This window comes from Anguilla rostrata, chromosome 1, assembly GCF_018555375.3.
Source record: "Anguilla rostrata isolate EN2019 chromosome 1, ASM1855537v3, whole genome shotgun sequence".
Taxonomy (NCBI): Eukaryota; Metazoa; Chordata; class Actinopteri; order Anguilliformes; family Anguillidae; genus Anguilla; species Anguilla rostrata.
In genome coordinates this window covers 13843921-13859187 of record NC_057933.1, presented here as the reverse complement: position 1 = coordinate 13859187, position 15267 = coordinate 13843921, and the positions used below count along the sequence as shown (strand labels likewise).

Here is a 15267-nt window from a genome sequence, read left to right as displayed (position 1 = left end):
TCTTTATTTATGTCCAGTTTCTATTTTCAATCTAGTTGAGGCTTTGGAATAATAATGGGTGGAGATATTAAATGCTGTCAGTCACTGGATTTAATCATCTAATCAACACTTTTCTCTATTATTGTTATAGGCACGACACGATTAAAATATAAATATCTTCATTTTGTATTATCACTGTTATAATTTGTGTTATTTGTCAATACTGCATACATACGGTATACAGTAATATTTATAACCAGAAGGAATTTGTATGCTTGTAGCCCTTTACCCTAATTCTGAAACATTTATTGTAACATTTGTATTTTTTCTAACAGTTCCAAAAATATGGTGCTACTTACAGAAGCTTACTTGAAACAACACCAAAAAATGTATTTTGCTCTTTTCTCATTTATTAACTGTGTTTCTTTGTGTAACAGCATGGTTATGGTTGTTTCTACCATTAAGCTGAGGGACAAGGAAAATAACACTAAAGTTATCTGTAAATTTAAAAAACATCACAGTTTAATAAAGATTTTGCACACATTTCTCACTTAAAATAATGTTGAATTTATGTTTAGGAGAAAATTCTCACTCTTATGTTGTAAACATGCCCATCTCAACATAACCTATTTTCATTGTGGGCTACATTTTTTTTTACTGGCTAGAGCTAATTGGTCAAGTCTTGTCAGGTTTTCATAAAAATCTAGACAAGAACATCACAAAAGTATGATCCACATCACTCTACCAGCTTGTCTTTATATGATATAATGTTTAAAGTAAAATTTTGAAACAGAGTTATTGATATTCTTGTTTTGCATCCAAATTGTAGCATGGTGTGCCACTGTACAACCCACACATATGAAATACATGACTAACATACAACATACATCAGTATCAGATTATGCGTGTTCTGTATGTAGGCCTAAATATTCAACATGAATAAAAACTGCTTAAATTCTCTGGGGATGAGAAGGTCTACTGTGCTGCGGCGGTGATTATGCACTGTAATTGCTGCGTGGGTGTTTCTGGCCATTGTGCTTCCTTCCTAGTCTCAGCCACTCCTACCATCCGCTCCTACTGTGTGATAAGGTCTTCAGTACGGAAGTACTGGGACCCTACTGAGACCACTGCAGTATCTCTCTGTGGGAGGAGTCGCTCTCTGCCAAATTGATCACTTTTTTGTTCACATTTTCATACATGATTAAAAAAATAATAATTTTCTCTAGCCATTAAATTCTTTTATTTTCTTTCAGAAACATTCTGAGCATTGCATTTGCTGGTACGGAACAACATAATAATGTGTTTTAAACAAAAACTGGAACAGGCTGGCATCTTACCCAAAATGAATGACTACGGGGGTAGTGCTGATGTAACAGTATTTCCCCCCTTCCTGCTTTACTCTATTATTTCATATTTGCCACTATGAACTGTTTCAGATCTTTAGACAAAATGTAATATTCGACAAATGGAAAGTGAGTAAACAGAAAACATTTGTAAACTATTATTTCATTTATTTAATGAAAAAAGTTATCAAACGCCCATATCACCCATGTGAAAATGTAATTGGCCCCTTAGCTGCTCAATCAACCAATTGACCCAATTGAATTGACAGATTCAGCTGATTGAACACAGCCAGGGTTGACTGCAGTCAGCCCCGTTGAATCTAAACCTCACTCATATTGAACCTTACCATCAGAGTGAAGTAGTCACCGCATATTTTCTACAAGCACACAATGCCACAATCAAAGGAAATACCAAATGTGACAAAGTTGTTGAAATACATCAGTCTGGAAAAGGTTACAAAGCCATTTTTTTAAGGCACTTGGACTCCACCAAACCACAGGGAGAGCCATTATCTGCAAATGGAGAACACGTGGAACAGCAAGACAATAATCCAAAACACAAAAGCAAGTCCACATCAGAATGGTTAAATGGAAACAAAATTTAAGTTCTGGAGTGGCCTAGTCAAAGTTCTGAATTGAACCCACTAGAGATGCTGTGGCAGGACCTGAAATGAACAGTTCAAGCTCGAAAACCTACCAATTTGTCTGAATTAAGGCAGGTCAGTGCAAAGAAGAGTGGGTTAAAATTCCTTCACAGCCATGTGAATGACTCATATCAAATTATAGGAAGTTTAGTTGCAGTTGTTGTTGCTAAAGGTGGTGCAACCAATTATTACGTTTAAGGAGGTAATTGCATTTTCACATGAATGTTATGTATTAAAAAATGTGTTTTAAAAAATGACTTTTGTGTCTACCTACATTACCTTTGTCTAATATTACATTTTGCCTAAGACCTAAAACCATTCAGTGTGAGAAATATGCAATAACAGAGGAAATAAGGCAGGGGCCAAATACTTTTTCACGGCACTGCAGGTATGTGTATGTCACTGCATTGGTTTTAAGCATCTTTAGAAAACAGACATTCTAACCTGAGAGGAGCACTTGTGCAACTATCTAAATGGGGCGGTTATGGTTGTCTAAGCACATATTCTCTAATGGCTGAGAAGTTGGCCTTAACTAATGTGGCATTTGAATTCACACACTGTCTTCCATTACAGTTCCATTACAGAATATGACAGCGCTAATGCACTTTCGCCTTTATAAAATATCTGTACATATAGAAATAGAGGCAGGTTGATCTCTTTTTAAAATGTTCATGAACACACAGTAGTTTAACAACGGTGTTGGCTGAAGCTATATAATTTTGAAAATGTGTGGCCTGCTGTTTGAGCCATCCATGAGAAAGTGTTGCAAGATCAAGTGAGTGCAATAGCTCTGTAAAGAAAAATTGGAACAGAAATTTGCCTAATATTTCCCATTAATTTTAATGTGCAGCATGTGCAGTACAGGCTTAAATCCAGGACTTTGCAAGCTTAGGTTAGCTTAAAGCGTGCTTGCCTGTCTATGAACAACTCTGTTCATTCGTAGTATTTTCTACACTAAAGTGCTTGGCTTTGTTGGGATGACATCATGGGAATGAGTCCCATAGCGAAAAAAACATTCTGAATATTCTTTTGGTAATACAATCCCACTTCAAGTGTCTATCTCTGATATTGGTGTTTCAGCACTGAAAGCACATTATGCATATTAGAATATCTCTTCTCAAAAGTGCTTAAGTCAAGGAAATGTGTATGCAACTGCAGTAAGAATATCACCCGAAGGGAATTGTGGATAGATTGAAATAAATGCTGCGCTCCCCTGGATATACAGTAATAAAGTAAATGCTTTTATGTTATTTCAGTTCCAATAATAAAAATACTTTCAAAAAGCAAATGTAGTATGTGTCAGGTGTGTTTTCATAAATAAATAAATAAATAAATAACTTAGCATGCAGAGCTGACTGCTAGCATAAACAGTATGCAGTTGTTTAGAGGCACAACCATCTGTGGGTCACACAATTCAGGTTTTAAATGGCTTTTTTTTCCTTTTTAATTGTGTTGTATTCCCAGGGTGTGAATAGCTTTCTTGATGCTATTGTTCTTGTGGCGGTTCTTTAGTCTGCAAATGCAGGCAAAAAAAACCCACCCCACCCCCTTCCTTCTGCCCCAAGCCAAACAGCATACATAAGACCTAGAGAGGGTAGGAGGGGCCAGGTGGTGAAGCCCAGGAAGTAACGGGAAACATCCTCTACTGCGCATGCTTGAGGGCAAAAGAGCTTGCTGCCCATTGAATTCAATGTAGAAATCCAAAGTGACAACCAATGAAAACCTCATTGGTCCATTTTTTGTGATAAAATTCATTATGTGCAGCAGTTTCTGAAACAAAGGTTGTGAAAGGTTATTAAAATGTGCATATTCTTACACAATGCCCCCTTGATTTGATGTTTTGTTGTTTTGCTGTTTTTGATGATGTTGTTGTTGTTTTGTTATTGTTGTTATACTGTTGCCCATTCACTATGTATTATCTTTTACCATCTTTTATGTTTTTAAATGTACAGTGAGTTGAGACATCTGTGAAGCGCACTTTAAATAAATGATGACAATGCATACTTGTCATATAAAACGTAACAATCGTCAATCGAGTCTCCATCAAGGATGTTTTATTTTGCCTGCAAAAGTCTCATTCCCCATTCACTTGGGAAGCTGGGAGCTCCAATGTGCAGTACAGGCCTACTTCCGGGACTTCACAAACTTAGGTTAGCTGAAGGCATGCTTGCCCGTCTAGTTAAACATGCATGTCTATGGCCCCAACCCCAAGTTCGCGACAACCTCCAGCCAAACCCAAACCCCCATCCCCCAGTCTGCATTTGGTTCCCCCTGGGTTCACTCCACCAACATCCTAGAGCTGGCGCTGTAAGCATGCACTCTGAATCTATTGTGCATAGATTCATACCATGACCATCGACAGTAATTGGATGATTACTGGTGTTAACCAATTAATCAACATCTTCCTTGGATTAAAATATCAAACCTGCTTATTTTTTTATATAATACAGTTTACAATTTAGACATTTGTTACGCAGTTTCAGTGATTACTTTACTAAAGCCACATACAAGCAAACACCACTAGAAACAGAAATTAACACATTTATGTTATTAATTTGACTGTAGTTATACACTACTGTGTGTTTTTTAGGCTGCCACTGCTCTTCTTTGTTGTTGGAAATCTGAAGCTGCTGATGTAACCAGCCTGCACTGATTTAGAAACGCAGCCTCAAATGCACTCAGCAGAGTGTTCAGTCCATTAGCTCTTTCTGTACGTTACATTTACCGTATTCACATTGACATCATCTTTGAAAGACAGTTGATTTCAGTTGGAACGGAATACACTAGTGAATTTTTATCAGAGTCATGATCCATATAACTACAGATTTTAAAAAAGTGCTAGAGCTCTTTATGGAATGTTAAGTATAAAATTTCATTTTAAAACCAGATTCTTACTCAGATAGGCAATACGATTATACTCTTTTCTACTACATTTAAGGCTGTGCACACTCACACACACACACACACACACACAAATTAAGGACACCCCACAGTACAGTATATGCATTGCCACTACACAAAGAGGGGAAAAGGGCTTACCTGTAAACAAGTGAGTCATCGTAGGTGCCATTATATTGGATCTGGAACATGCGGATACCAGGAATATTCCTCTGGAAATTGAACTTGATGAGGGCAGTGGAGGACGTTGCCTCTGCTATCACCACTCTTTTGTCTGAACTGGTCTTTGCGTCACCCGTGTTGTTGCTGCCATTGGTGCCAGACTTGGTGGAGGTTGAAATGTCAGAGGAGCCAGGGTCGGGCTCCTGGATGTTGTTAGTGCTGTTGGTGATGTGCGGCAGCTTGATGATAACAAGCTCCACTGTCTGGTGTGCCTCTCCGGCTGGGTTGGAGGAGATGCAGGAGAACGAGCCTGTGTCCTTCACCGTGCTGATTAGAATGTCCAGGGTGCCGTTGTTGTAGACCAGAGTCCGGGATGAGTTGGACACCAGCTTGCCTTCTGGGGAGATCCAGTGGATTGCTGGCTCAGGGTCTCCCCTGGCCTTACACCTCAGGGTCACCCGCTGACCTTCTAGCACCCGCATCTCATGGGAGTAGCGTGTGATGAGGGGTGGCTCGCACAGGAACTCCTCCTCAGGGATAGACCAGAAGTAGCGACCAGAGAGGTGGGCGGGTGTAGCACAGGTCTCCAGATCGTCCTCGCGGCTAAGGCGTCTTAGCCATAGGAGCTCACAGTTGCAGTGCAATGGGTTCCCCCCGAAACTCAAAGCAAAGGATGATGGGTGCATGATGCCTGAAGTGGCCAGGACCTGGGCCCTCTGGAAGAGGGGGTCTGGTGGGAGCTTTTGGAGTTTGTTGGAGGTTACATCCAGGCGGTTAAGCTTCTGCAGGAGGGAGAAGGTACCTTCAGGGATGTAGTCAATCATGTTATGGTCCAAACTGAGGGTGTGCAAGCTGATCATTCTCTGAATGGCCTCCCAGGGGATGGTTTCCAGGTTATTGTAAGATAAATCCAACTCCTCTAAAGCCAGAAGGTCATTGAAAGCTCCTAGGTGGATAAGCATGAGCTGGTTGTTGTTCAGAATCAGGTGATGCAGCTTGGACATTCCACTGAATGTGTCATTGGATATCCGTGTTAGTCGGTTGCTGTTCAAGTGCAAGGCACGCAAGTTCTCTAGGTCCGCAAAAGCATGGGGTGTTATGTAGCTTATTGTATTCCTGGACAAAGTAAGGTCCACCAGTCTGGTCATGTTGGCGAAGTCTTTACGTTTTACAGTTGTGACAAAGTTATCGGCCAGCCGCAGCTCAACGGTATGCCGGTCGATGTTTGGGGGGACAAAGAGCAACCCTTTTTTGGCACAGAGAGTCGCAAGGTTGGGAGACAATATTTGACACACGCAACGTTTTGGACAGATCTGGGCTTTAACTGCCATGCCAATAACCAACAAACAGACAAGCAGTTTTTCCATTGTAAGTCAGGTTCAATCACCTGCAAGAGAGAGAGATAAAAAGTGAATTTATTACACCTGAAACATTACACTCTATTTTTGCATCAAAAAAATACAACATTTTACTTTATGATAATGTGTATTTTGTATGACATTTAAAATAGTTACAATCACCCACCTTTACACTATTTTTAATTGTAGCTTAATGGATAGTACTCCGTAATACTCAGATACTATTACATATTTGGTAATGTTATTATGTAGACGAGCAGCCTGCAGTAGATTAAGGCAGAGAATTAATAAATGATTAATTATACAATAATGAAAACATGCACGTCTTGTACATTCCAAGGGACAGATTCCTGCATACAGTATGTTTGTGAGTTGTCCATTCCTAACATCCACTAAGTCCATAATTTATTAATGAGGAAAAAATAACTCATAAGGAAAATAATTGGTATGCTTAGGACGAGTACCAAGATTGACCAAGATCTACAGGGATTCTGACTTCTTTTAATCCCTGTGAGAACACTCACATAAAAAATTTTAATTAACTGTAGCCACAGACCTACGGAAATGACTAATACGAATGCTAATACAATTTCCTGTTGTTAAAAACATTACTAGACTGCACTTCCAAGTGGAATTTCAGGGATGTGCATGTAAACCAAGTGTCATTTGAAACCAAACTAAAGGCTATAACTTCTAATCATGTTCCATAGAGGAGTTCACTTTTCATACTCTGTATGAATCACACTAGCCACCTGCTGGCAAACATATTGCACTCACTTTGCATTTACAACATGCTGTGTGGGGTGCTGGAAAATAGAAGAGACGGGACAGCTGTTAATTGTCATTTGGCATGAACGGCAGATGCTTTTGCAGTCGACCATAATGAAGGTAAGTTATCTCTTTATTGTCCATTTGCAAAAAGTATGCAATCGTGCAAAATGTTCTCATTCAGTAAATAACCCTATTTTAAGAGACGGACACTTTTAACTGAAAACATGGTTTGCAATTTTCATTCAGTTGGAGCACTTGCTGACAAGGGTTTTATCGCATCAGATCATATACAGTGTATTGGACAGGTCCATTTACATTAGGATTATGCCAATTTCCAATAGAATTAGTTCAGCCTTTTTACTACAGGGGTTTTGCCGGATTTTCATTTTTGCAATGAAATGGAATGGCTTTCAGTGCACCAGGGAATCCAAGACCTACATGACAGGGTATCCAATTTCAAATCAAACTGAGTCTGTATTGCCTCCTAAGATCATGTGAAGGTCAGAGAAAGAGATAATGAAACCAATACCACAGCTGCTTGCCATGCAGGTAAAAATATCATGTTCATTACCAGACAGTGATTCAATCCCATTGATTTTATTTTTCCTGACTGTGCTGTCATTGAAAGCAGTGGTATAATGGTGTGAAATATCAGGTTTTATTCAAGTATTATTTACATTGCAATGTAAATGATCTGGATTGGAAAATTAATTATGATCATAGGGATTACTAAATCATGTGCCCAGTCGTGTGCCATTGCAGTGTGCCAACACTATCGTCCCAGCTAAAATGTACCCTTTTTAAAATGGTACTGTGAACACTGCTTCTGGCTTCATTCATTCCAGCTAATGTGTTTTGCCACTATTTATCATTACAACATGCCAGATTTCATGTAGACTAATGAATATCAATTTATTTATTTATTTTTCACAATGTGCAGACACAAATCTTTATCAGATAGAGTCTACACTTGTGAATGTGTCGTCTTCCCTCAGTTCCCCTCAAAGGTATACTATGCACGTTTCTTGCAGCCCTTATAGACTCTGTGTTTGTCTCCTCCTCCATCCTCACCCACACCTCTGTTGAGGACGCACCCTTGAGTGCCACAAGCAAATATCAAGTGAAGAGGAGAGGTGGTCATGGATATTGAAAATCACATTTTTAGCAACATGAATGATTCCATATAGATGGTAACAGTAATTAGGCAGTGTTATAACAATCTTTTACACTGAGTGCACCTCTTAACGTGTGGAAATGTTAAAGTACTCCGTATTGGAAATAAATGCAGGTGAACTACTGATGCCTAGGCAATTACGCTGCATTTTATCATCAGTAAATCCTGATGAAGGCCTTTTTTTAGCTTTGTTAGTGAAGTTTGCTACACATAGCTAGATAGCAGGCAATTCAGTTCCAGATTGAAATAAATGCTGGTGAATTACCAAGCTAGCTACAGTAAGTTGCAACTATAAATGATAACACCAGTTCCTGCCTGGCTTGTCAATTTCCGTATGTGAAAGCATACGTTCGACCACATTTATCATCAGCTGCAGCCTCGTCTCCACCGTCAGCACACTCATGTCACACTGTCATATCACACTGTCGAGTCTGTCTGACCATACGGCCAGCAAACACCTCGCTTAGACTGCACTCCACACCTTACCACCACCGTCCTCCATCACGATCAATTTCGTTTTGCCCGGGAGTGCGTAAATTCATGACATTTTTCCGGTGAAAGTGTTTCGAGATGCCTGATTATGTCCAGACTACAAGTAATTCCGATCACAATGTGTGCTAGACCACCTCGCCAAGTGGTTTGTCAGATCCGAACCCAATGCAAGCGATATCCGATTTGTGCGCGTCCACACTTGTCACTTAATGCAGCCTCGCCTGATCGGATATTAAAAAACACATAGAAATCGGATTTAAAAGAGTAGTGTAATCGTAGCCTCCGACACAAGTGAGAAAAAAAGAACAACGTGCCTGCACAAGCTACAACTGAAGTGTCCTCATCTGACTCACCGTCTGTGCAAACTTATTTTGCTGTTAACAAAGTATAAAGTAATGATACACAATGTTTCAGAGGGAGGGTGCTGACAGCCACACAATTTCACACAGGAAGCTGCACATTAACTTATTAACTTAAAAAAACTATGGTAACCCATGTTTTTCAAATGAACAATGTGCTTGTCACATAATGTCAACCTTTATCATTGTGCAAAACTGTCGTTTAAAACTGCAGACGTACTACTCAAAGGCAGGAGTCAGTGAGGTCAGCTGGGTGGGTGAACAGTTCTGCCTGAAACAGTGACGAGTTCACTGACCTTTCTAACACATAGCCTAAGTGTTTCTGTTTTCTGTGTGAACCAGGTTCAGTAAATGTTAGAAATAATTCCAAAACGACATTATGTGAGGCTAAATTAGGAATTCAATAAAGTTAATTTATCACATAGCTGCGGGGATATGGCTTTGACTGTGGTAACTGTAATTACCACAAGACATTAGCAACAAATCTATGAAAGCAAATAAAACAAACAATAGATATGCTATTTCAAACAAATGTTTTCTGGGCAAAAAAAAAATGTCACATCCTTCACTGTTTCTGTGTATTTACATCACATGACCTTCCTGCTTCTTCTGCACTTGTTGTTCTACTGCTGGCAGTTGCCTCTCCTAAGATGGAGCCCTGCCTGTTCCGGGATGCTTGCACTTCACTGCGCAAGCTTTATTTTTGCCTCTTCTGTGACCTGATTTATGAACAGTGTGTATGCACAACTTATTTTGCTTGGTTTTAAACAGTTTACTTGGCAGCAGCATGGGAACCTTTCACTACCTTTGCCACTATGGGCTGGTAGGGCATACCTCATGCCTACAGCACAAAGAGTTCGACCGTTTTCAGGACTTCCTTCATGTGGAACCAAATTTTTATTTATTTATTTATTGCTTGCCTTTCATTGCCTGGATATCTCCCCCTTTCTCACACAGTATGCATCTTGGCTTCTTTATATGGCATGTTAAATGCACAGATTACTTCGCTTTAGAATTTCCTTAGCCCATATTTTTAAATTGGCATAAGTAATCAGGAGCATCTTAAAAATATAAAAGACTATTCCAGCGAAGTTGTCAATTTTTTATGGTTCCAGTGCAGTCACAATTAGAATGAAGTTAACTGATTTGCTAAGACGTGTTATGGGAAGACTGTAATTATGCAAGAGCCCTAATTATTAAATGCCCTATTATAACAGCTATGGTGACACTCACATTCCAGAAAACAATGGACAGCACAAATACCATTTCACTGTTTCATAAATTCACAGAATGCACTAAATACTAATGTATCATTTGTGAACAAGATCACAAGCAATATCATTATTGACATTTGCACTTCAACCATGATTTTTTCTTAGAAGGTATAAACAAAAGTGCATAAATAGTATTGCCAAAACTATACATACAAAATGAACCCATTTGATCTGCTCATAATACCCTCGACAAGTTTAAGTCTTCAATGTCTTTCACATGCTATGCCACACACATTGTCATCTATGCAGCCACCTTTCATCAATATCTAGAGGGACACAATTGTAATCACTGTAATCAATAAAAAATTGTAATTGGCCCCACAGTGGCTTGCACTTCATTTCTTCATTTTAATATATTGGTGTTTTGATGATGTCTAAAGCCACAAACTTAGAATAGCCATCCTTCTTTACAGATCCTCCTTAAAAGATTCATGAACAAGATTACAATGCCGTGTGAGCAGTAAACTCCATCTAAGCACAAACATGAGGTTAAATAATTAATCTACCAAAACATGAATTTGTATAAATAATTAAAACGGGTCATTTCTACACACAATGCACATGCAAGTATGTTTGTACTGTAAAAGTAGATATGTCCATTTCACAGCAATTGCAAATTCAGAATGGATCATTCTGGACCTCAATTATTTAATTTAAGTAATATAGTAACCAGTCACTGAATACTAATACAATACAGGGTCTCCAAATTGAGACATACCTATTTGCACATTTCAGTTAAATACAATATTTAAAGTATAAAATTTCTAGACTGGAGAACAAAACGAGAGGAGAGAAGGTTTACTGAAATGATTCAGTCATTAGTTCTAAATATGAAAGAATATTCATTGTCAAATCTCCTCCCAGTTTTAGCATATCCTTCTAAGTTAGGGAATTATGTTTAGAACAAGTACCATCCTTTTGCCAAACACTGGTAAAATAATTTCCTTGGTATTAAACTATCCAAAATATAAGAGCAGTGCTTTATTGACTTTTCTTATTTTCTGCGTTCCAATGGCTTCTCATCATTTCACAGTCTAGGTCAAGTGAGAATTCAATTTTCAGTAGCAGGGATGACCTGAAGAACCAAACTGGGTAGGAGCTAAAATGCAAGGGACTGTGTAGCCAGTTAGGTGTAAGTGGATTCGGTGGCCTGTTTTGTGGGAATTTTACCAGAACATTCATCTGAAGGACAACCCTTTCTATGCCACTGTGGTCTGGCACTGGATTTTCTTTTACTCTTAAGTTCAGAAGTGTGCCACCTACTAACAGTCTATCTGCTTAATGCCTAAAATTTCAGTTGTTTGTGCATATCATGCAAATAAATGTTGTATCATTTATTTCTTAAAATTGGAATGGCATACAAGAGATGTACCTAGCAGATACACTATACTTAGCCATGCTGTTCACTGTATCAGTTTAAAAAATTGAACCAGGAGAAAGGAGGACAGAAGAAAGCACAATAAAACATTTAAACTTATAAAACTGAACCAAATTGAATAATAGATATTGTGGATGAAACATCATGGTACTTATATTCTACAAAACATGGTAACATTGCACTAGCTACAGCAGTAGATCCTGGGGTATTGTAAAGGCTCCTCTTATATGAGCATAAGATTTGTGGTAAAAGTTCTCTTTTGAAAAGCTCTTAACCTATTTCTGGTCTGTCATCATAATCCTACAACTTACATTTCAAATAGTCTATGGGAGTTGAGTGGGCAGACATTACTTGCTGCTTCACGTCCTTCTCTGACATCAGTTTCAGTCACAAATACCCTCAGTGACCACGATGAGAGACTTGTCAACTAGCATTTATTCTCCCTGATCGAGGGAAGGCCTTAAAAAGATTAAGGTAACAAGAAGCTTTGGGAATGAACTATAGCCTATCCCCATATTGATTTCTTTAGTCTCCCTGCAGTGGATATTGGGCTGGGCACGGCGTACTGTTTGTTAGTCTGGAGATAAAGAGTGAGAACGCTAGGATGAGTACTGCGAAAATTTACATTTCACAAGTAAAAGGAGTGCCAGTATTAAAAAGGATCTAGCTAGTGTGGATCAAACCAGTGTGAGAGTGATTTCTTCAGCTGCTATGGCATGAAGTGAGATGATGCTTTTCAAACTGGACAACAAACAATCTTTAGTTCATCTACATTCATAGCAGAATGACAGCTTGGTTATTAATGGTTACCATGGTTATGTCATGGTTAGTGGAGGTAAAAAAAAATATATATATATATATGTATATATATACTGTTGTAGCAAAATATCCTTGTGCGATAATATTCCCCTTTTTATGTTGTCTATTTACTGAGAGATTTAAATGAAATAAAAGAGAAAATAAAACCACTGTAAAATAAAATAATGAAGCCATGCTGGATGGCTGGGCAGAGGTTCGATTCACTATTCCTCAGAATTATAATGTAATCAAAGTTTCTTTTTTATTTGAAGGGGGGTTTTGTTTTGATTTCTTAGTGTATTTGCTAGCTGAATATAAAATCCCCTCCTCCCAAACACCTCTGCATAACACTTGTACAACTGCATGGTTCTTACTGAAATCTGTAGCAATCCATTTTGTAAGCCTCATATTAACCTTGAGCCTAACTGCACAGGATAATTTTTTATTTAAAGATTCCATTTTTTTAATGCACTAAATGGTGGCAGAAGCCTATTTTTAAAATGAATCACCATCTAGCTTTTCCCCAAGAAAACAAGCAGAGCTGCTCAGTACAGTGGGAAGCCTGTTTGTCTCTTCCTGAATGCAAAGCCTCTGGATGCTGCTCAGCCCAGCTCTCTGGGAGGGTCTCACAAGATGGAGACACAATGGTGTGTTCTGTAAAGCTGCTCAGGGCCGGAAGCGTCTCCCTCTCCGAAATCAGACAATGCCCGTATGGAATTCTTTCACACCAGAGTTAGCAGCCATTATAGCAAATATGTTTTCTTAAGAGCACTGTCATTGTTAAGGATGAGTAAGCTAGACCAAGCAGTGAATACGTACACCCTGGAAATTTAATTGAATGTGAAAATTAATTCACAGCCGCATATCATTGGGAGGAAAATTAATTGGCTGGATGAGGCTCATAGCACTGTGCAGTTCTTATCTTGGCTTTTATTCCCATGTCCCCTGTTGATTAACAGGGCCAGAGAACGCTGTGGTGCAGCTGACACCCAGGACAATAGGATATTTTACATTTCCCCTCTATAAAGTAAAGCATGTTTCCTGGTCTATACGCTAATACTTGCAACACAATACTATCAGCACTACCAGTCAGTCTGGTATTCACAGGGTTTGTAATGGACTGAGCCAAGATGAAATGCTTGACTTAAAATCCTGGCACACCATTTCTTTGGTCCCGAGTTGGACTGGTCGGGATGGAGTGGGGTTTGTGCTCCAGATGTTCCGCTTGATGTGATCCAATGGTTTTTGCTGCAGATGATGGAGGGAGATTAGACTGCCAGAAGCAATGAAATCCAACCAAGGTTTACACTAGAAAAGACCACTGAGGCAACATGCTGAGGACCCAGTACCCTGGGTAGACTGAACGGAGCAGATTGCCTTGTGTTCCATATGCACATAGTTAACACAGTCCCTAATTGCAAAGGCCTGCACTGTGCCCCTCCAGACCCCTCTAGTCGGTGGTCCTCCCACAGCCAAGCATTTTTCTGGTGGCAGACACACTCCACTGTTGTTCATGCTGTGCACCCAAAAACTTATTGGCCCAAGTGTAAGGAATCAACAGACTGCACAAATCTGCCAAGAACACTGTCTAGCCAAGAGTGAGGCACAGCACATACGGCACCTCCATTCATTATTTTTGAGGAGGCTTGAGGGAAATTGAAGCCAGAGAAGTTTAATCTGGAATATAAACCTAATGAGGAAGATGAAAGCAGTGGGCCGTTATTAGAGAACATGCGAGCACTGATACAGGAACTCTGTCATGACCAATGCTTTGAATAGTATGGGGAAAGGACTACCATGTAGTAGCTTGTGATCTGATGCTTGCTGTAATGTTCTAACAGCAGTGTAGGGCAGAACCAAGTGACTGCAGTGCTATGGTTAATACCAGCTAACACTAAGCTGTATCAAGTACAGTGTAACGCTCCATTCACCAAAAGCTGGTACTGACTATAAAGTCAAAGTTGAAACTTTGGGTTTAAGGTTTTTTGAGGTTTTGCGTCTTCAGCTTCAGAATCTTGAACAAAACATAGTGATGGGAATTAGCCCTCATATAATATATAATATAATTCTGAGCAGGATAAGCCCATGTTTAGGAAAATATCATACAGTATGTTGCACTGCTTTTTCAATGGATTAATGAACCGCAGACTCAATGGCTCAAAGAGGGTTCAATAGCTAGGTTTTCTCCAAATAGTGTTTTGTGCTGAAGGCCCCCTCATTAATCATGCTAGATAAACTGCTCCCAACCAACTATAATTACTTTGGGCCCAATTTAACACGTCTTGCCTGCTCTATATGTAGGGGAATAGATGCGGGTGTTATTTGTGGGTCCACCCTAGCACAGACCTCAATCTCTGATGCCTTTTATCAGTTATCATGAGATCCACGCATGTTTGAAATCAGGATTTAAACAGATTTTGTTTGGAAACTCGGTAGTCTCGCTTACGCCTCTCCATTTCCTTTCCAGACACTGGTGGTGTGTGTCCAGGGCATGATGTGAGACCCCATTGTCTCAGTCCTTTTCTATTCCCCATCCTGCCCTTGAAAGCAGCCTTTCACTGGCTCTTCCTTCTTAATGCAATAGGTCTCGATATCCACAGTCTTCGCAATTTTTCTCATTGCTTCTCTAAATGACCC

At 39.4% G+C, this 15267-nt stretch overlaps 1 protein-coding gene and 1 long non-coding RNA gene across 2 annotated transcripts in view; one reads left to right on the top strand and one right to left on the bottom strand.

The window, feature by feature from the left end:
• Nucleotides 1-15267, bottom strand: part of lrfn5a (leucine rich repeat and fibronectin type III domain containing 5a) — a 35817-nt gene that overhangs the window by 5738 nt on the left and 14812 nt on the right. Inside the window, exon 2 of the mRNA XM_064323487.1 lies at nucleotides 5006-6413. Within this exon, the coding sequence (XP_064179557.1) occupies nucleotides 5006-6393 (1388 nt within the window). The 5' untranslated portion in view covers nucleotides 6394-6413. The remainder of the gene's footprint in view (nucleotides 1-5005; nucleotides 6414-15267) is intronic.
• Nucleotides 1-15267, top strand: part of LOC135248665 (uncharacterized) — a 291561-nt gene that overhangs the window by 266217 nt on the left and 10077 nt on the right. The window lies entirely within an intron of this gene.